Genomic DNA, 20,250 nt, shown 5'->3' with positions numbered 1-20,250 from the left:
CAAGTCATGCCTTAGTTTTGCATCGCCTTATCCATGCTTTTCCTCCACCTGGGCGCGAACCTCCTCAATGTCCAGACGCAGATGTAGCCCGAAACCCACGTGAAGATGCCCAGGATCGTGAACAGCCAGCCGTTCCCGATGGCGCCGATCAAGGGCTGCGCGGCGACGGCGCCGACGCAGCTGAAGATGTTCCTGACAAAGTTGTTGACCGCGACGCCGCCCGAGCTGCGCTTGGGCATGAACTCCGTTAGCATGGTGGTGGCGGCGCCACTGCGGGAGGAGCGGTGTTAGCCGAGATCGGACGGGACGATAAGGAGCAGAGCCCGACGGAAGTGTGTGTGTGGATGGGCAAATAAACCCCAGAAAAGAAAAGGAAAAAAGCAAAAACAAAAAAATAAAGAAATAAAAAACAAAAACTCCGGAGGGGGGGGGGGCGGAAAACTTACAAGACCAGCATGGAGCTGGCTCCAAAAGTGAAGAGACCGATACACGGCACGAACCAGAAGAGACCCTTCTCTACCACCCAACCGTAGTAGATCAGGGACGCAGGGTACACCGTCGCAGCGATCCAGATGTTCTCGCGCATCCTGTCCTCCGGGAGCAGGATCAGCTTGCCGTCGGCGCCGTAGCGGCCGGCCTTCCTGGCCTCCCTCGCCATGATGACGTCGAGCCAGCGGCCGCCGAGCAGCGAGGCCATGAAGTAGCCCAGGCCGGCGGGGAAGTAGAAGAGGCCGACGATGAGCTCTTGGAAGCCGTACGGGGCCGCCGAGAGCGTGGCCTGGACCGAGATGTTGACGAAGAAGAGGGCGCCGAAGGTGATGGCGGCGAAGAAGACGGTGATGGCGACGGGCGGGAAGCGGAGGTAGAGCAGCACCGAGAGCGGGTCGAGGAAGGACTTCTTCAGGAACGCCGCCGCTTTTTTCGACCGCACCTTGACGGACTCGGTCGTCCTCGTCCGGGAGAGGGTGACCTTGTCGCCGTCGGAGGCGGCGCGGGCGGGCGGCGCGGGCGGCTTGGGCGGCGCCAGGGTCTCGGGGAGGCAGAAGAGGATCATGACGAGGACCAGGCCGCCGTAGATGGATAGCGCCCACATTGTCGACTGCCAGCCGAAACGCTGTGACAGTGCTCCGCCGATGATGGGCTATACGAGAGAGAGAGAGAGAGAGAAAGAGGGTCAGCGGCCCGGTAGACGCGTCGCTCTCGGCGGGGATGACGTGGGCGGACTTACAGCCAGGAGGGGCCCGGTCAGCGGACCGAGATAAAAGATGCTCATGGCGCGGCCTCTTTCGCGCGGCTCCCAGATATCCGCGATGGTACCAGCCCCGACGGCCTGGACGCTGGCGCTGGCGCCCCCGCCGAAGAGGCGCATCACGATCAGCATGCTGATGTTCACACTCACGGCACTGAGGATGGAGAAGACGACAAAGAGGGCGAAGGACAACAGGTAGATGGTCCGGCGGCCCAGGGTCTCCGAGAAGGACGACCACCACAGCGGGAAGATGGCCATCGCCAGCATGTAGAACGCCACAGACAAGTTGGTGATGGTGGGCGAGACGTCGAACTCTTTGGCCATCTCCGGCAGGGCGGCTTGCACATGTTAATGGTGGTTCAAACCAAAGCCCTGGAGAGGGTTAGGAGGGGGGTGCGTGTTGCGCAGCTTACGATAGAATATGGATGAGCCCATGGGGGAGACGGCGGCGGCAAGAGCGATGATGAGGGTGATTGTCCATTTCGTCTTGTCGGCGTAATTGTAAGGGTTGTCCACTTCGGGGATGGCGGCCAGCTGGGCGAAGAGGCCGCGCCTCTTGGACCTGGCGACGACGGAGAGGGCGCGGGAGCGGGTGGAGGAGGCGCGGGACCGCGGCCTCACCGGGACGTCGCCGGCTGCCGGGCCCCCGCCGTCCGACTCGACACGGGACCTGCGCCGGTCCCGGCCGACCTCTGTGATCTCGTCCTCGTCATCGTCGCTGTCGCTCGATTGACTCGGCTCGTCGCCGCGCCCAGGAGCGTCTTGTAGCGGAAAAGCGTCCTTTTCCGGGTCGCGTGTTGTGGTGGCGGTCATGGTCGAACGCCGAATCGGTGCCGAAGCGGGTTTTCACCAGCGAGCGAGCTCCTCGCGCGTCCAATGCCCAGGATCAAGAGCTGTCGAGGCCGATGGGAAACGGGAACAGACACATGTAACCAGAACGGCAGCCGGAACTCGGAGACTCACGAGGAAGAAAAAGGCAGTCAATAAGTAATATCTGGAGGACGAGAGAAGAGAGGAGCGCAAGCAAGCACGAACGACGACAGGAATTGCCGGGGCGTGGCCGTTTTTTTATTCGGGCCCTGTCCGGCTCTCCCAACCCCGCACACCTGCCTCCCAGGGTTGGTCATGATGCTACTCCGTACTAGGCTCCTCATGGGGAGTCAGTCACTCAAGTGCTCCTGGGGTCGGGTACCGTTCCGCAGTGGGGGTGGATCGAGACGGCGCTCGGCTCTGGACAGCCGATGTTTCGAGCGCGAAAAGATGCCTCGGCCGTTGGACAGACAGGGCAGGTGGAGCAGCATGACGAGCATATGGTGTAAGCAAGCCAACGGGCCATGAGAGGACTAGAGGGTAGTGCGTCAAGAGAAGGACGAGGCCGGGAGAGCGGGAGCGATGGAATGGAGCACTTGGGTTCGGAATCAAATTAGTAAAAACGCAAAGGGCGGTAGGTTAGATGGGCAACTGGCCGTTGGACTTTGCCATCATCGTCTACGTAGCACCGCATAAGAGCTCGGGCTCCGGTTCCCGTCCTATATCCGCTGCGTACAACGAGGTGCGCGATCGGCAATAGGGGACACAACTCCTTTCGGCTCGGGTTCTTATCGGAGGATCGCTCCTTATCTGGCGAAACGAGCAGTTCCCGGCCCGGCGCGTGGCTGTCGAGGAGTGCATACATAGGTACAACACACATATGTCGTCGCTATGGCCTGCATGCTTGGCGGGGTTCGTGACGGAGGGTGGGATATCTAAAAGTAGAAAGCTTTGACACACGGAGGTGAGGTGAAGAAAGGGGTGTCGGATGAGCCCTCACACGGCGTACTAGGTTGACGAGACGGGGGCGATGGAAGAGAAATACTCGAAGGATATGCTATCGAGTCGTCGCAACATTCAAGGTGAGGAAGGTTGCTTCACAGATGGAAGAGAAGACGGATGGATGCAATGCCAGTGATAACCTTTTCCGGGGGGGGCCCACCACTGTGAGTTACTGGGAGAAGATGGCCAGCAAAGCAAGCCGCCCTAGAGAGGTGAAAAGGTAGCCAGGCGTGTTGAAATTATGATTGGATTTTACAGGAGCGATGTCGTCGGGTGAGGCTCTTGCAATGTCCGCTCTGTCTGTGTCTCTTGTGTATTCAAACAAGGTTGTTCGGCTGACAGTCGACATGTCATTGGGGGTTTGATGAATTGGCTTTTAACTCAATGTTGATTCTCCCTTCCGAATGCGGGGCTCCAAATTTTCATAGCAAACATGCTGCCCTGCCCCGCCATGTGGCACGAGCCCTCCACCCGCCAACAAGACTGACTGACTAGGTATTAACTTACATAGAGCAGCTGTGACATTTCTTAGTTGACTCATACGGATTGTCCCGAACTTGCTTGTGAGTGCAATAAGAAGTAACGTTCCGCCGGCGCACCCAGCCAATCCCGTCCGCAACCAACCGCAACCATGTCCCTTACCAACGCCTCGCCCGCCGACGCCGCAAAGGGTGCGAAGTCGGCCTCCCACACACTCGCGACCCTCTCTGCCGAAGCCCGCAACGACGCTCTCACCGCCATCCACGCCGCCCTCGCCGACGCCCGCGATGAAATCCTGGCCGCCAACGCGCGAGACCTGGACCTCGCACGAAAGGCCGCCGCCGATGGCCAGTTGAGCCAGAGCCTCGTGTCCCGCCTAGATCTGGGCAAGAAGGGCAAGTTTGAGGATATGCTCAAGGGCATCTTGGATGTGCGGGGACTCGAGGACCCCGGTATGTGTGCTCACCGACGGCTCCGCCCCCTTTCACTTCATTCTCTGACCCGAACCTAGTCGGCAAGGTCACCCTGAGGACCAAGCTGGATGATGGTCTCATCCTGGAGAGGGTCACCTGCCCCATCGGCGTCCTTCTCATCATCTTCGAGGCCCGCCCCGAGGTCATCGCCAACATCGCTTCCTTGGCCATCAAGTCGGGCAATGCAGCCATCCTCAAGGGAGGCAAGGAGTCCACCGAGTCCTTCATCGCCATCTCCAAGGTCATCTCCGCCGCCCTCGACAAGTCCCAGGTCCCCAACTCGGCCATCCAGCTCGTCATCACCCGCGACGTCATCCCCCAGCTCCTGGCCCTCGACCAGTACATCGACCTCGTCGTCCCCCGCGGCTCCAACGAGCTCGTCCGCTACATCAAGGAGTCTACCAAGATCCCCGTCCTGGGCCACGCCGACGGCCTGTGCTCCATCTACCTCACCGACTCCGCCGACCCCTCCGTGGCGGCGGCCGTCATCGTCGACTCCAAGACGAGTTACCCAGCTGCCTGCAACAGTCTGGAGACCCTGCTCGTTCAGGAGTCGGCCCTCGAATCCGTCTTCCCCGCCGCCGCCGAGGCCCTGGTCGCAAAGGGGGTGACGCTGCACTGCGATGCAAAGTCCAAGGCCACCCTCCAGTCCAACATCTTGGGAGACGCTGCCGCAAAGGTCGTCGACGCCAAGGATGCAGACTTCGACACCGAGTTCCTCTCCCTCGACCTTGCCGTCAAGGTCGTCGCGTCCTTGGACGAGGCCATCGGACACATCAACCTTCACGGCTCCAAGCACACCGAGGCCATCCTCACCTCGTCGTCCGAAGACGCCGAGAGGTTCATGGCGGCCGTCGACGCCGCGGGCGTGTACTGGAACGCCTCGACGCGCATGGCCGACGGCATGCGTTACGGCTTCGGCACCGAGGTCGGCATCAGCACCAACAAGATTCACTCCCGCGGCCCCGTCGGCCTGGAGGGTCTCATGATTTACAAATACAAGATCAGAGGCCACGGTCAAGTGTCGCTGGCGTACGGAGAGGGTGAGGGGCAGAAGCCTTTCAAGCACGAGAAGTTGTCGTTCTGAGGGAGTGGGGGGGGGGGGGGGGGGGACAGAGACAAAAGGAAAAGAGCATGTTAACTCGGCGTTAGTCAGGCGTTGTGGGTTGGGAAAGGGAACGAAAAAGAAGAAGAAGAAGAAAAAGTAAAAAGCCCCCAAATAAATGAAGAACCACACCCGAGAGGGGCCATTTCAGCTGTCAGTCTGAGTTCCGTTGATCCTTTTCTGGCAGCGGTCGTTGCCGGGTCCGGCCCCACATCAGTCGGGAACCTGCCGGTTCAGTGCGGCCCTAACCGCCGAGAAGCCGGGCTCCTGCCGTCTTACCCGAATGTCTGTCGCAAGCCACATAAGATTGGATCACATAGCATTTCCGGACATGGGCTCTACGTTTCACAGCGGGAATGCTTTGGCAAAGCCTTAGCGAAGCCTCCGACTCCCGGAAGGCATCCTTTCCTGTCCCTTGGCTTCCCGAATGCCACGCGAACAGCCTTGTCACAACATGCTACTTTCACGAGGCGCCCTCGAGATAGCCATTGAGACATGTCCCATTCGGAAATCAGCATAGCATGAAACTTGATGACCAAAGTTGTAAAACAGGGAGTGAATAAGAGGCAAGAAGACCGGCCAATAACAGCGCGACTTGCTGTTGGTCGACTCTAAGCGCCGCCCCTCTTCGCCTGGCGCCCAAAAAAGTTAGAGACTCTCTCCGGCCCTCTAGGCGGTTGCCAGCGATTGGACGACCGTGCAGACCATCCCAACCAAGCAGCTCGAATTGGAACCTCGACCTCTGGGAGAAGGCCCCCAATAATTACTACAGTACTTGTCCTACCACACTTATCGAATGCAGGCTAACGGGAAGCTGGGGGGGGGGGGGGGGGGCAATGCGGCCACATTTCGTGGCCAGTCGTGGAAGGCAGGGGTCCTGGCGGAGCTGTCTTGTACGGCGCGTGAAGCTCCCTCTTTAATGGACCTGAACCCCGAGGGCGCCCATTGTCTTTGCGCAACGCATGCCCCTCTCTCTCGCTTCCTTCCTTTGACATTCCCCGATACCTGTTCGGAAGTTTCGACCGTTCGAATTCGCTTGGTAGGCGGCATTTCTCTCGTGGAACCCGAGTCTCACTGTGTGCGCTCTGTGTCATCTAGCGTGGCTGTGATCACTGTAAGTGCGGGGCAGCGATGCGACAACTCATTGCCACCAGACTGACTGTACTGACTTGAAGGCAGATCGAGATCGTCTCGCTGTTTTCCTCCGCGACTTCGCCCTGCATCTTCCCTGGCCGAGTCTGATTGTTAAAAATCTGAAATACTCAGCATCTAGACGACGTCAGCAGCCTGTGGCCATGTCTGCCCAATACTATCCCCGTGAGTCGCTCATCTGCCCCGCCAAACGGACAAGAGTAACTTGCGCTGACACTCTTCACAGCTCCCCCCTCGGGAGGTACGTCTTGTTGAGCGAATGAAGCCGTCGATTGTCCCCTTGGCTGACCGATCCTCAAGGTCAACCCCAGCAGAACTATCCGCCGCCGCCGCAATCGCCGCCCGCTCACCAGACCCAGTTCTCCTACCCTTCTCCTCCCTCACAACCTCGACACGGCCATAGTGGAAGCTACCCTCTGCCACCTCAGCCCTCCCCAGCGCAGTCGCAGAACTATCCGCCTCCGCCTCAAGCCTCGCAGGCGCAGAGCTACCCTCCTCCTCCTCCCCATTCGAGCACGCCTCAGAACTACCCACCACCTCCCCAGCCTTCGGCCGGACAGCACGCAAACTATCCTCCCCCTCAACAGGCATCTCCAAGCCAGGGGAGGACATACGCGCCGCCTCCCCGAGCTACGACGTCGCCTGCGCCATCTCAGCAATATCCCCCGCCCCCGGGTCTTCCCCAAGGACAGCCTCAACAGCAGCAGTACCAGCCGCCTCCTCAACAGTCACCGCAGCCGTCCCCGCAGCACCAGCAACACCAACAGACGCAGCTTCCCTTTCGACAGTCAGAAACCCCCAATTCGCAACACCAGTTCTCTCCTCCGCCCGAGGCTTCCAGTCTACCGGAGAAGGAGTATGTCGAGGAAACGCCGGTCAACACGAGCAACCCGTCCAACCTCGTTGGCGGCGCGCCTCCCACGACGCACTTCATAGGAGCCACGGCAACCGTCGACGATGTCGGCACCTTCAATGGTGGGAGCTACCGAATCAGCCACCGGGACACCAACACTATACTCACAATCCAGCTGGCCATGGGCTGCCCGTTGAACGCGAAGCCGGGTGTCATGGTGGCCATGTCACACTCGGTGACGCTCAGGGGTCAGATCAAGTTCAGCATGAAGAAGCTTGTGGCCGGTGCCGAGATGGCCAGCTCAACCTTTGTCGGGCCCGGTGAACTTCTTCTGGCCCCGCCTATGCTCGGCGACGTTACCAGTCTGCGTCTTACGGGCAAGGAGACGTGGTCCGTCGGACATGATGCGTACCTGGCTTCCACCCAGGGCGTCATCAAAGACCATAAGCGCCAAGGTCTCAGCAAGGCAATTTTCAGTGGGGAGGGTTTGTTTGTGTATAAAATCAGCGGTACCGGCTTGCTCTGGCTGACCAGTTTTGGCGCCATCATCCGGAAAGACGTAAGCGAACTTGGGTGCTTCTAACGACACACCGACAGTGCTGACCCTAATCTAGCTCATGGACGGTGAGAAGTACATCGTCGATAACGGCCACTTGGTGGCTTGGAACGTCAAGTATATCATGGAGCGAGTCGCGTCTGGAGGCATCATCTCTGGCATTTCATCGGGCGAGGGCCTGGTCTGCAAGTTCACGGGCCCTGGAACCGTATTCATGCAGACGAGAAACGCGGTAAGTTTTCTTCATGGTTTCTACACCTGGTTGACCATGCTGATGTATTGCCTTACAGAAACACTTTAGTGCCTATCTTAGTGGGCAGACGAACCAGTCCGTTTAAAGGTCCCTGGAACGCTTGCTTGCATATTGGCAAATCTCCAGATCTTGTTTGCGTTACATTTCATGGAGTGACCTTGGCAAGCGGATAAGTTCCAGATGAAGATGTTGATGTGATTCAGTACCCTTGGAAAAGTAGCGTGCTAAAAATAATATCCTCTCCTGTTTCCCCCATACCTCTACTATGCCTTTGTTATGTGGTCAGAGACCGTCCATGTTCTGGTAACAGGCTTCGAGGAAAGGAGTTTCAAAAGTGAATGCGGTTTTGTATCTTCGAACATTATTTCCATCGGCTGGGAAGGAGAGGCCAGTTTATGCTTTACCTTTCCCGGGCAGGAGGGACCTATCCTTATCCACCCAAATGGATATTATGCCAGACAACCTACCTTCCGTCTTTTTCTACACATCGCAGAACATGTTGTCCGGTTGGTCATAAGACACCCACCCACAATCGCGCCGTGCTCGTTCATCAACCTCTCCCTCCATCATCCAACCTGTCAGCATCACCCATCGTACCACCACCTCAACCTCCACTCCCCCCCCCCCCCCCCCTTTTTTTTTTGGACACATCTTCGCAGACTTACAGGCTTTAGCCTAGAGCGCATGCTTTTACACCAGCGAGAAGGTTCAATCACGTCACGGGTACGCAGGTTTACTTCCATCAGTGAGCAACCGTTGCCATCCCCCTCGCCTCTCAGCTTCATCATCCTGCACCATCCGTCCGGCGAAGCGACAAGGCCGCTCGATCAACTTTGGGTGTATTGGCCGACCAGATAACCTGCGGCGCATTTGCTGCCGTTAAATCTCTACTGTTCATCGTTGCTCTCGTCGGCGGTTTCCCGATTGGCACCCACAACCCAATACTCGAGTCAACTTTACTCGCCCAAAACCTCAACTTTTACATATTTTCACTACCACTTCGATCTTCGACGGCGTACGGCCATTAGTCTCTCCTGCGTCTCATATGGTACCACATCTCGGTTGCCTCGCGAAATCACTCATTTGCCAACCTTTGAGTTTGCACGGCTTGCTTCGTTACTTCTCCGACTGGCTGGCAGGGTCATTGCCTGACCATTGCAGGATTTGGTGAGGCTCCTTATCTCACCCGGCAGTTAAGAGACGATGGCTAATTGAAATAAAGTAAACATGGAAAAGCCCACTACAGCACTAAAAGCCGCCAATTGGCGGAGACCGCAAGCTTCCCATGACCACCAACATACCCACCAGGTCAAGATGTCCCGAAAGCGAAATTCGTCAACCTCCGTCACCGACTTCGATATAGCCAATCCAGCTACCCACTGGCGAAGGCCTGTTGCCGGTATCGACCCTTTGGAAAATGCTACCGACCCAGTATTTGGGGAGAACAAACGTGCTCTGGAGAAGACTGACGGCAAGTCTATGGCTACAGCCAGATGTGCCGTGGTCGGTGTCGCCCCAGTTCGGAGCGGTGGGACAGACATGTCCTCTTAGAAGCAGGATCGCACACCCCTCGTTTTGGACGTTCTATTCCACGAATGCCAGGACCCCAAATGCAAAGAGCACAATAACCTATTCAACACTGCCGAAATTCGCAGCATTAGAAATGCAAATCGCTTCAGATCTCAGATACGTGATGACGGAGTCGCCGAGTTCGACAAACACTTGAGGAGGACCAGAGTCACACCTCGTAAGTCCTCCATGATGGATCTCCAAATGCCTTGCAAGTATGAAAAGGAGGGAACATTCGGCGGCGACATTCGTCTCGAAAAACCACGAGCACAATCAAAGCAGAGCACAACTGCAGTCATACACGACCCAGCGGTAACCAGCATAGCTGACCGGAATCCCAAGCCGTCAAGCGAAGGCTCTACTCATGGTCAGCCAGATCGATATCAAGAGATTCTAAGAAAGCTTCGCCCCTCTTCCCATGGTTTTCATTCGTCTCACATGGCAAGAAAGCCCAACGAAAATCGACCAAGGAAAGATTCCGGTGATTCTGGCGTTTCTGGCGATTCTGGCGACTCCGGCGACTCTGGTGTCGATGTCAGAAGCTCGGTAAAGGCTCAAACTCTTAACCCCATGGCAAAGGAGTTCTCATTTATTGTCCCCAAACAAGACCCCATCAAAGTGGAAAGCCCCGAAGAAACGTCTATCAGCATTCCCCTCTCAATGCTCAAGAAGATATTGGGCAGTAGTAGCCCTTCCAACATCATTGATGCTCCCCCGCAGAGTCTGGACGAAATCATTGCCAACACAATCCAACGATTTGGTATTCCCGAAGTGCGACCGCAATACATGTCACTGCCGGATCCCTTTTCGACTCTCGTGATGAGTCCGACTTTGCAGCCGCCCTTTGTCCAGCATACTACTTCACCACCCATAAGTCCCACTTTCGGACTCCATAACAACTCAATGACGTCTCCGTTTGGCATGTTCTCACAGATGCCGGGTGCGCCATTGAACCCGTCTGCTGCAGGCTTCGTCCCGTTTGTTCCACCGAGTAAGGCCGGTATTCCTCCCCGGCTACCACCATTTGGTTCGCAGCCTAACCTGCCAGCTTCCGTTCAACCTCCGTCTAGATACGTCCCCCAGATGAAGAGTTGTTACATGCCAGCTCCCGACTATGGTCGACAGATGGCTAACGGTCCATCGATGCCAGGTTCTGGATTTATTCCACATCTTAACTCTTGCTTTCTCCCAGAACAACCGTCGATGCCAAATCAGGGCAACTTCCTCAATTCAAACACAGCTCCTTCATCTGTGCCCTGTATAGGCCCAAGACCCGCTCGTAAACCGCGAGTACCTGACGCGTTTGCTCAGCAAAATTACGAGGCTTACATCGAATGGCGCAAGGCGAACGAACCGGGATATGCTCACGAATGCAAGGACCGGCAATCCAGAAGGGCAAAACGGCTCAAGGGCGCCGACCCGTACCCTTGAGCTAACGGCACAGTCGCTCACAGTTCCTGACCGTGAGAGGCACAATAACAAATGCATTGATTGGGCTTGGGGTGAACCATCTCAGCAAACAGAGTCTGAATCCTCGAGATTCACAATAAGCCGCATTTATAAGCTGACAATCCTTTGTATCGATTATCGGAAATTAGCCAGAGTGTACGGGTGGATGTTTGAAGTAGGCAAAATTATATGCCATGACATGATCCATCATGGGGGCTGAATTCGACAGCTACGGCGGGTTGAGCGATGATGGGACAGTTGGAGCAGGCAAGCCCGCAGCCTCTGAGCCGACTCGAGTCGCTTGTACATGTTTAGATTAGCAGGCGGTCCACTACTCTCTTCACTCTTAGACAGGAGAAACAAGCATACAATAACGGGTTTCCGTCAAAACGTTGTTCTTGGTTTCGGCACTCGAACGTGTAGGTGGCATTGATACGAGAAACCACAGCCATCTGGAATCTCTCCTCCATGAGCTCCCCATCCCAAAGGGAAGAAGCAACGGACCGGCGTGCAGCAGATTTGGAGCAGAGAGACGCGGACGGCAAAAATCATGTTGTTTTGGTATCTTATCTGTGTGTGTGTGTTTGTGCAAAGCTACTCTTTCGTCGCCAAAGCCATTCCAGCGCCGGCGTCAAATCGTCAAGACCGTAGCGGGGTCTCTGTAAAAACATGGGAGACCAGCGATGCCTCATCTGAGAAGCCAGCCCCTCCCTCCCCTTCCCGCCCCCCCAGACTCACGCTGTATCATCATATAGACAGAAAAAAGATGGATGCGACTCAAACGTCCTTGATGCCGTACGCCTTGAGCGCGGTGCCGCCAAACAGGGCGGCCTGGTCCTCAGGCTCGAGGGTGGCCATGTAGCACGTGCGCTCGACCAGGAGCTTCCACTTGCGCCAGGCCTCTTCGACGCCGACGGTGCAGACGGGCCAGTCGCTGCCGAACATTGTGCGGCGGGTGCCGAAGGTGGCGAGGACGACGCCGAGCCAGGGGAAGATGGCCTCGAAGATGGCGTTGGGGTCCTGGCTCTTGAGGGAATCGGGCATCTCGGAGAAGCCGCCCGAGAGCTTGATGTAGGTGTTGGAGCACTTTGAGAGCGCGTAGACGGCGGTGCGCCAGTGGACGAAGGAGGGGTCGGTGGTGTTGATGATGCCGAGGTCGGGTTTGCACAGGTGGTCTGGATCACGGTTCGTCAGTAGGCTGTTTTCGCATATAGGGACGAAGTGAAAGGACAAGAAAGAGGGGGAGGGGGAGGGGAGTTTGACTGACTGATGACAAATGTGACCTTCTCCTCCTCGGGGACACCCTCGTGAGCACGAGAGATGATTTCCAACGTATCATCGAGTTGCTTGTTGCCGCGGCGGTGCTGGTCGACGCCCAGGTCGAAGACGAACCCGCGCTTACCCAGGAGCTTCAGGCCGGCGATGAAGTCGTCCGTCAGGCCGGTGCCGTGGGGCTTGCTCTGAAGAAGGTATCGGAAACCCCTGATCTTGGGCCAGACGGCCTCGCCCGCGACCTCCTTGACGCGGTCGAGGTACCTCTCCATGGCGGCGGCGCCCGAGGGCAGCGGGGCCCAGGGGACGATGCCGAGGCACAGGCTGGCCTGGTCGGGCGTGTGGCCCTCGCCGTCGCGGGGCTTGCCCTCGGCGATGCGGCGCAGCCAGGCGACCTCCATAAGGGGGAACTCCCACCCCGAGCCGTCGCGGGCGCCCGCCTCGAGGTCGTGCTTGCGGTCCGTCTCGAGGAAGATGAAGCCCTTGAGGTTGGCCGGCGAGCCGGTGGCGGCGACGTAGTCGGAGACGGAGCGTTGCGTCACGAGGGGGTCACCTGGGGTCGCCCAGGCGAGCGTCTCCAGCTCCGACTCCGGGTAGAGGTGTATGTGGGAGTCGACAATGGGGTAGTCGGCGGCCATGGTGGGCTTTGTGGGCTTCGAGGAGTCGGGGTAAGTCTTCTTCTGGCGGGCGGGACGCCTGAGTGAGAGGGGCAAGAGGGATCTTGGGAATGTGTTGTCCTGTCTTGTCCCGGGTAGCTCAATTGAGGGTTTCTCGATGAGGGGTTTCGAAAAGAGTAAAAAAGGTAAATAGAGGTCCTGATGGTGGACTAGGTAGCCTGGGCAGTAGATGTTTGAGCCAAGCTGGAGGTGGGGGGGGGGGGGGGGGGGTATGGAAATAGCAAGGAGAGAGCGAAGGTGAAGTCCCCGCACTTACTCTCAACACTACAGCAGTGACCGTCACCCCCCCCGGTTACTCCAGTTCCAGTTGGGTTAGTGATCAACCCCCACTGGACCCTACTTTTGATGCCGTTGGCCCCACCCTCTTCGGGGGTCTCTCCACCGAACATTGGCACGCTCTTTACTGGCACGGAAAGGACTACGGTAGTCACGGGGCGGTGGAGACTCGCACCTGCGCCAGCCGGCCGACGTCCGTGCCGTTCGGTACCGTTCGCCGAGTTACTCGGGCTTCTGGCATTATACCGCACCTACCAAAAGTTTCGATTCACAAAATACACACGAATTGTCACGGTGGTGCAGTGCAGTTTTGGGTTGGTTTCATTAATGGGTAGATTCAATAGGCATCTACCAGTTCCGCCTGTGGCGGTTGCTTGACTGTCTACATGAGGCGGCTTGCCCGGGCCTTCCAAAGCCCAGCCCGGAGCCGCGAAAACGGTCCATTCCCAGGAGCGGCAGCGGTAGCGGTTGCTCCCGCGCGCTCCTTTTCCATCCCCTGGAGTCTCGGTCCCGCATCCTCCCTTTGGCGGAGGGATGCGAGGATGCTCCGTTGTCAGTGTGGAGACGTGACAAACGAAAAGGGGGTTCACGCGCGGCCCGGACAGGCGGCCGCGGCGTGGGGTCGCAGCATCGACCCACTTGGAGCGAGGGGGCGTGCGTGCCGAGACCAGCTCGGCAGCGCCGCTCTCTCGGTGGATGCAATGATTAGCCGTCGGCAAGCGCGGGCTCGCTGTCGTCTCTAAGACAGGCGGCAGCGGCGCGGCAACATTGCGCGACGAAATGAATGTACGGCCACGTAGGGCCTTCTTCTTCGTGTATTTCTCTTGCTGGTCCCTTCCCAGGGCAAGATTGAGCTCTTCATCGAACGACGATGCCGTGGCGGCGGGTGGAGGCGACGTACTCCTCCTCGTCGTCCTCCTCCTCCTCTGAATCGGAGCAGTCGGAGCTGTCGCCGTAGCCGCAGCGGGCGCCGCCACAGTCGATCTTGACGCGGTCGCCCTTGCGGGTGATGCCGTAGCGCTCGCAGGTGCAGGTGCTGACGTCGGAGCCTGGGGTGCTGTAACCGGACAGGGAAGAGTTTGGGCTGGAGCTGTCGGAGCGGTAGGACAGGCTGGAGCCGGTGGAGGAGACGGGGGAGCTGGAGAAGTCGGTGACCATGTCCTCCTCGTCGAAGCCGGCGGCGCCGAAGCGGGCGGTGAGCTCCTCGATGGTCTCGTCGTCGCAGTAGTCGCTGTTGAGAATGTGCTGGGTAGCGTGGGGCGACATGGGCTTGGGGGCCTTGATCTGGGAGACGGAGAGGGGGCGACCCTTGGGGATGTCGCGGGACGAGGAGCGGTGGCGGTGGCGGCTGGACTTGCTGTCCTTGTCCTTGGAGGAGTGGCGGGAGCTGCGGGACGAGGAGTGGGAGGACGACTTGGAGGACGACTTGGAGCTGCTGCTGCTGCTGGACTTGGAGCTTGACTTGCTGGAGGACTTTCCGCTGGAGGGGACGTCGAGGATGTTCAGCTCACGGCCGGTGGTGGGCTCTACGGTGGAGGCAACGCTGGGGTTGTGGGCGACGTGGTAGCCGTCGATGATGTAGTAGTACCAGTAGCGCTGGCCGACGGTCAGGGTGGAGCCGCTGAACTTGAAGGTGCCCTTCCACGAGCCGGACTTGGACGAAGTCTTGTCCTTGGAGAGGGGGAGCTGGCCGACGTAGTTGTCCCAGGAGCCGAGCAGGTGGACGGTCTTGACACCGGAGGAGACACGGAGGGAGAAGGAAAGTTGTGTAGACGACATTATTGCGGTTCTTGGACGAGGGTTGCTGCGATTAGGCGATGATTGGCGAACAATGTGCGTGGCGAGCAAGAAATTCCAGATTTCCGTTGATCGGGGGATAAGCTGACCGGCAACTTTTGGTGATGGTTTGCGCAAAAAAAAAACGAATTTGGGTATTAGTTTGGAGTGCGAATTAAGATAGAGACCGGCTCTATGGAAACAAGAAAGAACAAACGATGGAGGAGAAAAACGGAAAACTGGAATTAGTTGGTTGTAAGCTTGCTGAAGAAGAGAAAGAGAAAAAAAACAGACGAAAAGGGAAGATGGGAGGCTTCCATTATATGGTTTGAGCGGCCGTCCTTGGAGGCCAGCACGAGGCCACCGGTCGAGGCCGCCACCACCCTTTCTCTTCCCTCGTCCTACTACGTACCCTACCCTTCCATTCCATTCCCGTCTGGTGGGTTCGTGGGAGGCCAGCCGAGATGCGGTGTTACTCGCGCCATGGAGTCCATGGCCGGGGCAACGGCAGACTTGTCAGCGTAGTGGAGTTTACGGAAGAGGCGTCACTCGACGGTCAGTCCAATGAGAGGACTGCTGGGGACGACGAGGCTTGTGGATGGTCGATGCAAGCATTCAATATCACACTGGTGATGTGCTCCGCGGCGGCGTTGGGAGGATCAGCCGGCCGGGAGGGGGTGGGTGGTCCCCTCATCCCAGAGATGGGCACTCTGTCAAGCTCTGCGTGTACTTCTCCGAGATGTGTTTGGCAAATAGAAACGAAAGCGCTTCACTGTGACTAGGCCGTCACCGTCACCATCCCGTCGTGTCCCCATCTATTCTTCCCTGCTAACAGGTTAGTACGATGCCTTAGTGGTGCTACCACATAATGGCTGCCGGGATGGGCCAGGTCAGCAAGCTGGGCGGTTAAGCATGGTGAAGGAGAGGGGTTTCCCTGGAATCAGATACCAACATACTCACTCAGTACGTATTCCAGGCGAAAATAGACTGTTGTGAAAGAAAGGAGTGGGTTGATCCGGGTTCGTCCCTCGGTCCGCTGTGCGCTCCTACTGGTCCAGAGCCGACCGGCCTCTGATGGCTCTGAATTGGGCGTCTAAATCCCTGTCGTCGCTGGCCAATAGCCCGCGTCCGTCGCTATTCTGTGCCCAGTCGTCCATCACCCATCACCAAGTGATATGCTGCAGGTTGGGCCAATCAATACTTGGATGCTCGATGCAGCTTTGCGGAAGCATCACCAAGCTCTTGAGCCTTCCCAGCCCTCCCGATAGCTCCCCCCTCTCGCCGAGATTGGTTCGTCCTTGAGGTTGAGAGATGAGCCGACCAAGACATTACCCAATTCCTGCACGGTATTCGCCGGCCTGTCCGCATCGCCGAGCAGCGAACTGACAGACTGCATCATGCACTGAGTCAATGTGCATGCGGGCTGCATGTGGATGCGCAAGCATTCAGAGATTGACCTTTTGTTTTTTCTCATTGGAGTCTTGTCGGCTGATGATCTCTGCCAGCCGCTTGACCAGGGAAGAACCGAAGATCGCCCAAGTCGGAGAGGGGATGCAGGCAAACATGGTGCCAGAAGCCATGTTCCTGGTTCCTCGAGTAACGATGCAGACGGTTCTGCTTACTCCGGTTCGTCACTTTCTTCCCGTACCTGCCTTGAAAGTAAACCGGAGCAGATGCTCTGAAGGCCTGGCATGCAATATGAGCGCATTGAGACCAGCTTCTGCCGATGGCGCTCCATCTTTGTTGGCTTGGAAGCACGACAAAGTCGAGAAACCACCCCGCAAACTTGGCCTGGAGGAGATCAAACACTACCGACATCCGGAGCTGGAAGGAAACAAAAAACGCAGGAAACAAGGCAGCCAACGCTAAAGAGCCTGCTTCGCTGCCTGCCCCGCCCCGGCGATGTAGCCTGTCAGTCGACGAGGCCGATCGTGGTTGCAGCCCGCCAAGTACAAACTGCCGTCCTCCGCCCTCGGCCGACATCAGCTCGTCTGCGTGACCTTTGAGCCACCCACACCACACGGTCCACACCACACACCTCGGAGGGTAGGATGTGAGGAACGGCACCATCATGGCATCCTGCTTCGACATAGTATCGAGGCGCGTCATCCGGATCCATGCATCTCTAGCTTCGGCGGGTATGTGAGGCCCATCACATACGGACGGAATCATGCCCCGCTGGTGGAAAATGGCAACACCCGTCGTGGAATTCCCCTCATCGCATCTGGGATCTGGGATCTAGGATCTAGTCCGCAGCCGCAATGTTTCTGGGCCGCGATGGGCGGCTCATTGCGATCGGTTTGCAGTCGTATAACGAGGCACTTGGAAAAGACGGCCACTCATAAGCAGGCAGCAGCAGCAGTTCAGGACATCCATCAATGGTGATGCCCAGCGGTGACGCCGATAGATGTCTCACAGACGAAAACTGCGCACACGGAGCGGTCTGACCTCAGCACGGCGAGGGTTATGTCGGCTGACGAGCTGGGCGTTCTTGTGTTGCAGGACCACAGCAGATGGAGCTGGGGAACGTCGTTTCCCACATCTGCCCCTCCAAGATCCGTGGAAACGTGGTGAGGTCGGCAAAGCATCAAACGGGTGACGGCAGTACCTGGGGGAGGCCTGGCGGGAGACGTCTGGATCGCCCGAGGGAGGGGGGAGGGCCAAGCCCATCCGTTGCGAACTCCACATTTGAGAGGAATCACGTGGGAAGTCTCGTGACAGCGCGTTTTTGCCTCTATGAAATCTTTCGGGGCAGATAGTGTACCGTTTTCCGGCTTCGCGGGTAAGTCACGCGGGCCCTCCTCTCCCTTCCTGTCGGTCTGAGTCAACGGCTCCAGGCAGCAGCCATCTCTTGTCAAACTGAAACCATCGGAGTTTTTATTCTCCTTGAGATTAGTTGCAACAAGCCCTCGTTGAAGAGATTGCGTTGAAGTGACCGGATTACCAACCCACGAGCGAGAAGCCTTGCTATCACCGGTTGATTAAAAAAAAGTCACGAGGTGCCCGTTTTCATTCTGTTCTCTGATGTTCAAGTTCGGATCCTTCTGAGATCGACGTAAACATCCAATACAGAAAGTGTGGCCTCGATCTGGGAGTGTTTTCTTTTTCTTTTTTTCCCCTTCGTCAGAATGGCAGCCACAAAGGAGGAAGTCGTTGCCAAGGTCACGGAGTACGTCGAGGGCTACATGGCAAAGTACGACGCCTCACACGACTTCAACCACATCAGGCGCGTTGTCTCGCTCGCCCACCGCATCTACGCGCAGTCCCCCGCCACGCCGGCCCTGGACAAGCACACCATCACCCTCGCCGCCCTGCTCCACGACGTCGGTGACCGCAAGTACCTCCAGCCCGGCGAGGACGCCTCGACCCTCGTCTCCGCCGTCCTCGGGTCCCTCGGCGTCGACCCGCAGCTCGCCGCCCGTGTGCAGACCATCTGCCTCGGCGTCAGCTACTCCAGCGAGATCAAGGACCCGGCCCGGGTCCGCGCGTTGATCGCCGAGCACCCGGAGCTGGCCGTCGTGCAGGACGCAGACCGTCTGGACGCCATCGGTGCCGTGGGGGTGGGCCGCTGCTTCACCTTTGGCGGCGCAAAGGGCTCGCGGAGCATGGACGATTCTATCGTGCACTTTGAGGAGAAGCTGGTCAAGCTCGAGGGCATGATGAAGACGGCTCCGGGCAGGGAGATGGCGCGGGAGCGAACAAGTAGAATCCGGACGTTCATGGAGTGGTGGGAGGACGAGGCAGGTCCCGTGAATGCATGAGGGCCTAGCTGTGGAAGGGGATGAAGGTGCCGTCATTTCGATTCAACTCGATACCCAGATTTATTCCAACACCGCGGTCCATGTTCCGACTAGGAAATTCATTTTATTGTATGATGACTCGAACGAGAAGCTCGACCCTCTCCAGACTCGCTATATGTTTTACACTCATTATTCCATCGGTCCGGCTCCCTTTCCTCAGAACAGCCCGGGCCTCCGTCTCTCCATCTCGTCCATCTTCATGCTTCTCTGGGCCTGCCTGTACCGCCAAGCCCAGTCGATCAACCCGAGGAGCGGTAGGACCAGCACGTCCAGAGCCCTGATGGAAGTCCGCAAGCCAAAGTCATGGGGCACGCGGTGCTGGCCAAACGATGAGCAGAGCGTGTTGACCCAATACAGACTGACCTCGCGCAGCAGCTCGCGCCCCTCAAAGTTGTACAAGAACTCGAACCCGGTACCATCCTGCCAGGGCAGCGTCTGCCTCCGCAACCTCTTGTCCATCACCGCGCGCCAGTCGTCGTCCCGCGCCAGCATGAAGACAGCGACGGCGGCACGGCGCATAAGCTGCCTGTCCGGGCCGTCGAACCAGATGAAGGCCGCGGCGAGGCAGGCCCACGGAAGACGGTCCCTGAGACGGAAGGTGTAGAGAAATGAGATGTACAGGTAGGCGGAGCAGCAGGTGGCGATGAGGGTGGTGAGGTCCAAGCCGCTGGTGGACAAGTAGAGAATGACCATCAGAGGGTAGGTGGCCACTAGGAGGCGGAGCTGGTTGGTGATGGTGACCCACCCTTCCCAGATGATGGCGGCCAGGACCTCCCAGATGATTGAGGGGAGATCTCCGATGGCCCGGAGTACCAAGACGGACACATGGGTGGTGGTGGCTCCCCCCGATGGACGCTGAAGCCCCATCAGTGGTAACGGTAGTAGTCGGCGTGCGGTAGTGTTGGGCTGGGATGACGCCGGTGCTCCGAACCGGGGTGCAAGGTGTATCCCGTCAAACGCGGCGGGCCTCATGACTTGGGTAAGAGAGGTGGAGTGATGGCTACCGGCGTCTCTCCTACACTAAACGTTGCTTGTTTTTTCTTTCTTTCTTCGTCTTTTTCTCTTCTGTGGAGGGGAGGGGAGGTAAAGGTTCAATAGGTAATCATGATGGCATGGAGCAAGGGAAACGGCATGTCTCACGTTCAGTCCTCCCTAGCTTCCCACAAACCCTCCCTCTCGCGAAAACGCACCAGGAGCGCCACAAATATGATCTCAATCTCCGGAAGTAACAACACAGGATAAAGCTGGCCCTGGTCCGTAAAGGTGACGTAAAAGGGCAGGCAAGCTCGGACTCTCGACTAACCCTCAATCGACAAAGACCCATACAACCCCCCCCCGTGGACCGGCTTATCCGGAGGCTCGCCTAGCACATTTTACAATGGAACGAGTTTGCCTCGATGATGCATCCTTTTACGTGATGTCACCTCGCAATTGATTCCAGCAACACCTGAGGATCGGAATTCCCAGAGAAGCATCGGAAGCCTCTCTATAGGTATTC

At 57.8% G+C, this 20,250-nt stretch overlaps 9 protein-coding genes across 9 annotated transcripts; 5 read left to right on the top strand and 4 right to left on the bottom strand.

Annotated features, from left to right (window-relative positions):
- Positions 1 to 11: 11 nt before the first annotated feature.
- On the bottom strand, positions 12 to 2,062 carry GLRG_04330 (major facilitator superfamily transporter; the record flags this gene model as incomplete). Its single annotated transcript, XM_008095015.1, has 4 exons — positions 12 to 270; positions 447 to 1,141; positions 1,229 to 1,587; positions 1,663 to 2,062. The coding sequence occupies 4 exons, from the start codon at positions 2,060 to 2,062 to the stop codon at positions 12 to 14; spliced, it is 1,713 nt and encodes a 570-aa protein (XP_008093206.1).
- Positions 2,063 to 3,692: 1,630 nt separating this feature from the next.
- On the top strand, positions 3,693 to 5,101 carry GLRG_04329 (glutamate-5-semialdehyde dehydrogenase; the record flags this gene model as incomplete). The annotated part of the gene is made up of 2 exons (XM_008095014.1): positions 3,693 to 3,993; positions 4,053 to 5,101. The coding sequence occupies 2 exons, from the start codon at positions 3,693 to 3,695 to the stop codon at positions 5,099 to 5,101; spliced, it is 1,350 nt and encodes a 449-aa protein (XP_008093205.1).
- A 1,313-nt stretch (positions 5,102 to 6,414) lies between these two features.
- GLRG_04328 (uncharacterized protein) lies at positions 6,415 to 8,018 on the top strand (the record flags this gene model as incomplete). The annotated part of the gene is made up of 5 exons (XM_008095013.1): positions 6,415 to 6,436; positions 6,498 to 6,512; positions 6,572 to 7,683; positions 7,739 to 7,912; positions 7,971 to 8,018. The coding sequence occupies 5 exons, from the start codon at positions 6,415 to 6,417 to the stop codon at positions 8,016 to 8,018; spliced, it is 1,371 nt and encodes a 456-aa protein (XP_008093204.1).
- A 1,229-nt stretch (positions 8,019 to 9,247) lies between these two features.
- Positions 9,248 to 9,484, top strand: GLRG_04327 (uncharacterized protein; the record flags this gene model as incomplete). Its single annotated transcript, XM_008095012.1, has 1 exon — positions 9,248 to 9,484. One exon carries the CDS (start codon positions 9,248 to 9,250, stop codon positions 9,482 to 9,484), a length of 237 nt encoding a protein of 78 aa, XP_008093203.1.
- A 456-nt stretch (positions 9,485 to 9,940) lies between these two features.
- GLRG_04326 (uncharacterized protein) lies at positions 9,941 to 10,933 on the top strand (the record flags this gene model as incomplete). Its single annotated transcript, XM_008095011.1, has 1 exon — positions 9,941 to 10,933. One exon carries the CDS (start codon positions 9,941 to 9,943, stop codon positions 10,931 to 10,933), a length of 993 nt encoding a protein of 330 aa, XP_008093202.1.
- Positions 10,934 to 11,728: 795 nt separating this feature from the next.
- On the bottom strand, positions 11,729 to 12,861 carry GLRG_04325 (amidohydrolase; the record flags this gene model as incomplete). Its single annotated transcript, XM_008095010.1, has 2 exons — positions 11,729 to 12,126; positions 12,219 to 12,861. 2 exons carry the CDS (start codon positions 12,859 to 12,861, stop codon positions 11,729 to 11,731), a joined length of 1,041 nt encoding a protein of 346 aa, XP_008093201.1.
- A 1,173-nt stretch (positions 12,862 to 14,034) lies between these two features.
- GLRG_04324 (uncharacterized protein) lies at positions 14,035 to 14,955 on the bottom strand (the record flags this gene model as incomplete). The annotated part of the gene is made up of 1 exon (XM_008095009.1): positions 14,035 to 14,955. One exon carries the CDS (start codon positions 14,953 to 14,955, stop codon positions 14,035 to 14,037), a length of 921 nt encoding a protein of 306 aa, XP_008093200.1.
- Positions 14,956 to 18,080: 3,125 nt separating this feature from the next.
- Positions 18,081 to 18,713, top strand: GLRG_04323 (HD domain-containing protein; the record flags this gene model as incomplete). The annotated part of the gene is made up of 1 exon (XM_008095008.1): positions 18,081 to 18,713. The coding sequence occupies one exon, from the start codon at positions 18,081 to 18,083 to the stop codon at positions 18,711 to 18,713; it is 633 nt and encodes a 210-aa protein (XP_008093199.1).
- Positions 18,714 to 18,991: 278 nt separating this feature from the next.
- Positions 18,992 to 19,724, bottom strand: GLRG_04322 (uncharacterized protein; the record flags this gene model as incomplete). The annotated part of the gene is made up of 2 exons (XM_008095007.1): positions 18,992 to 19,070; positions 19,162 to 19,724. 2 exons carry the CDS (start codon positions 19,722 to 19,724, stop codon positions 18,992 to 18,994), a joined length of 642 nt encoding a protein of 213 aa, XP_008093198.1.
- Between the last annotated feature and the right edge of the window lie 526 nt (positions 19,725 to 20,250).

Source organism: Colletotrichum graminicola, assembly GCF_000149035.1.
Source record: "Colletotrichum graminicola M1.001 genomic scaffold supercont1.13, whole genome shotgun sequence".
NCBI lineage: Eukaryota > Fungi > Ascomycota > Sordariomycetes > Glomerellales > Glomerellaceae > Colletotrichum > Colletotrichum graminicola.
This window is presented reverse-complemented; position numbering and strand designations above follow the sequence as displayed.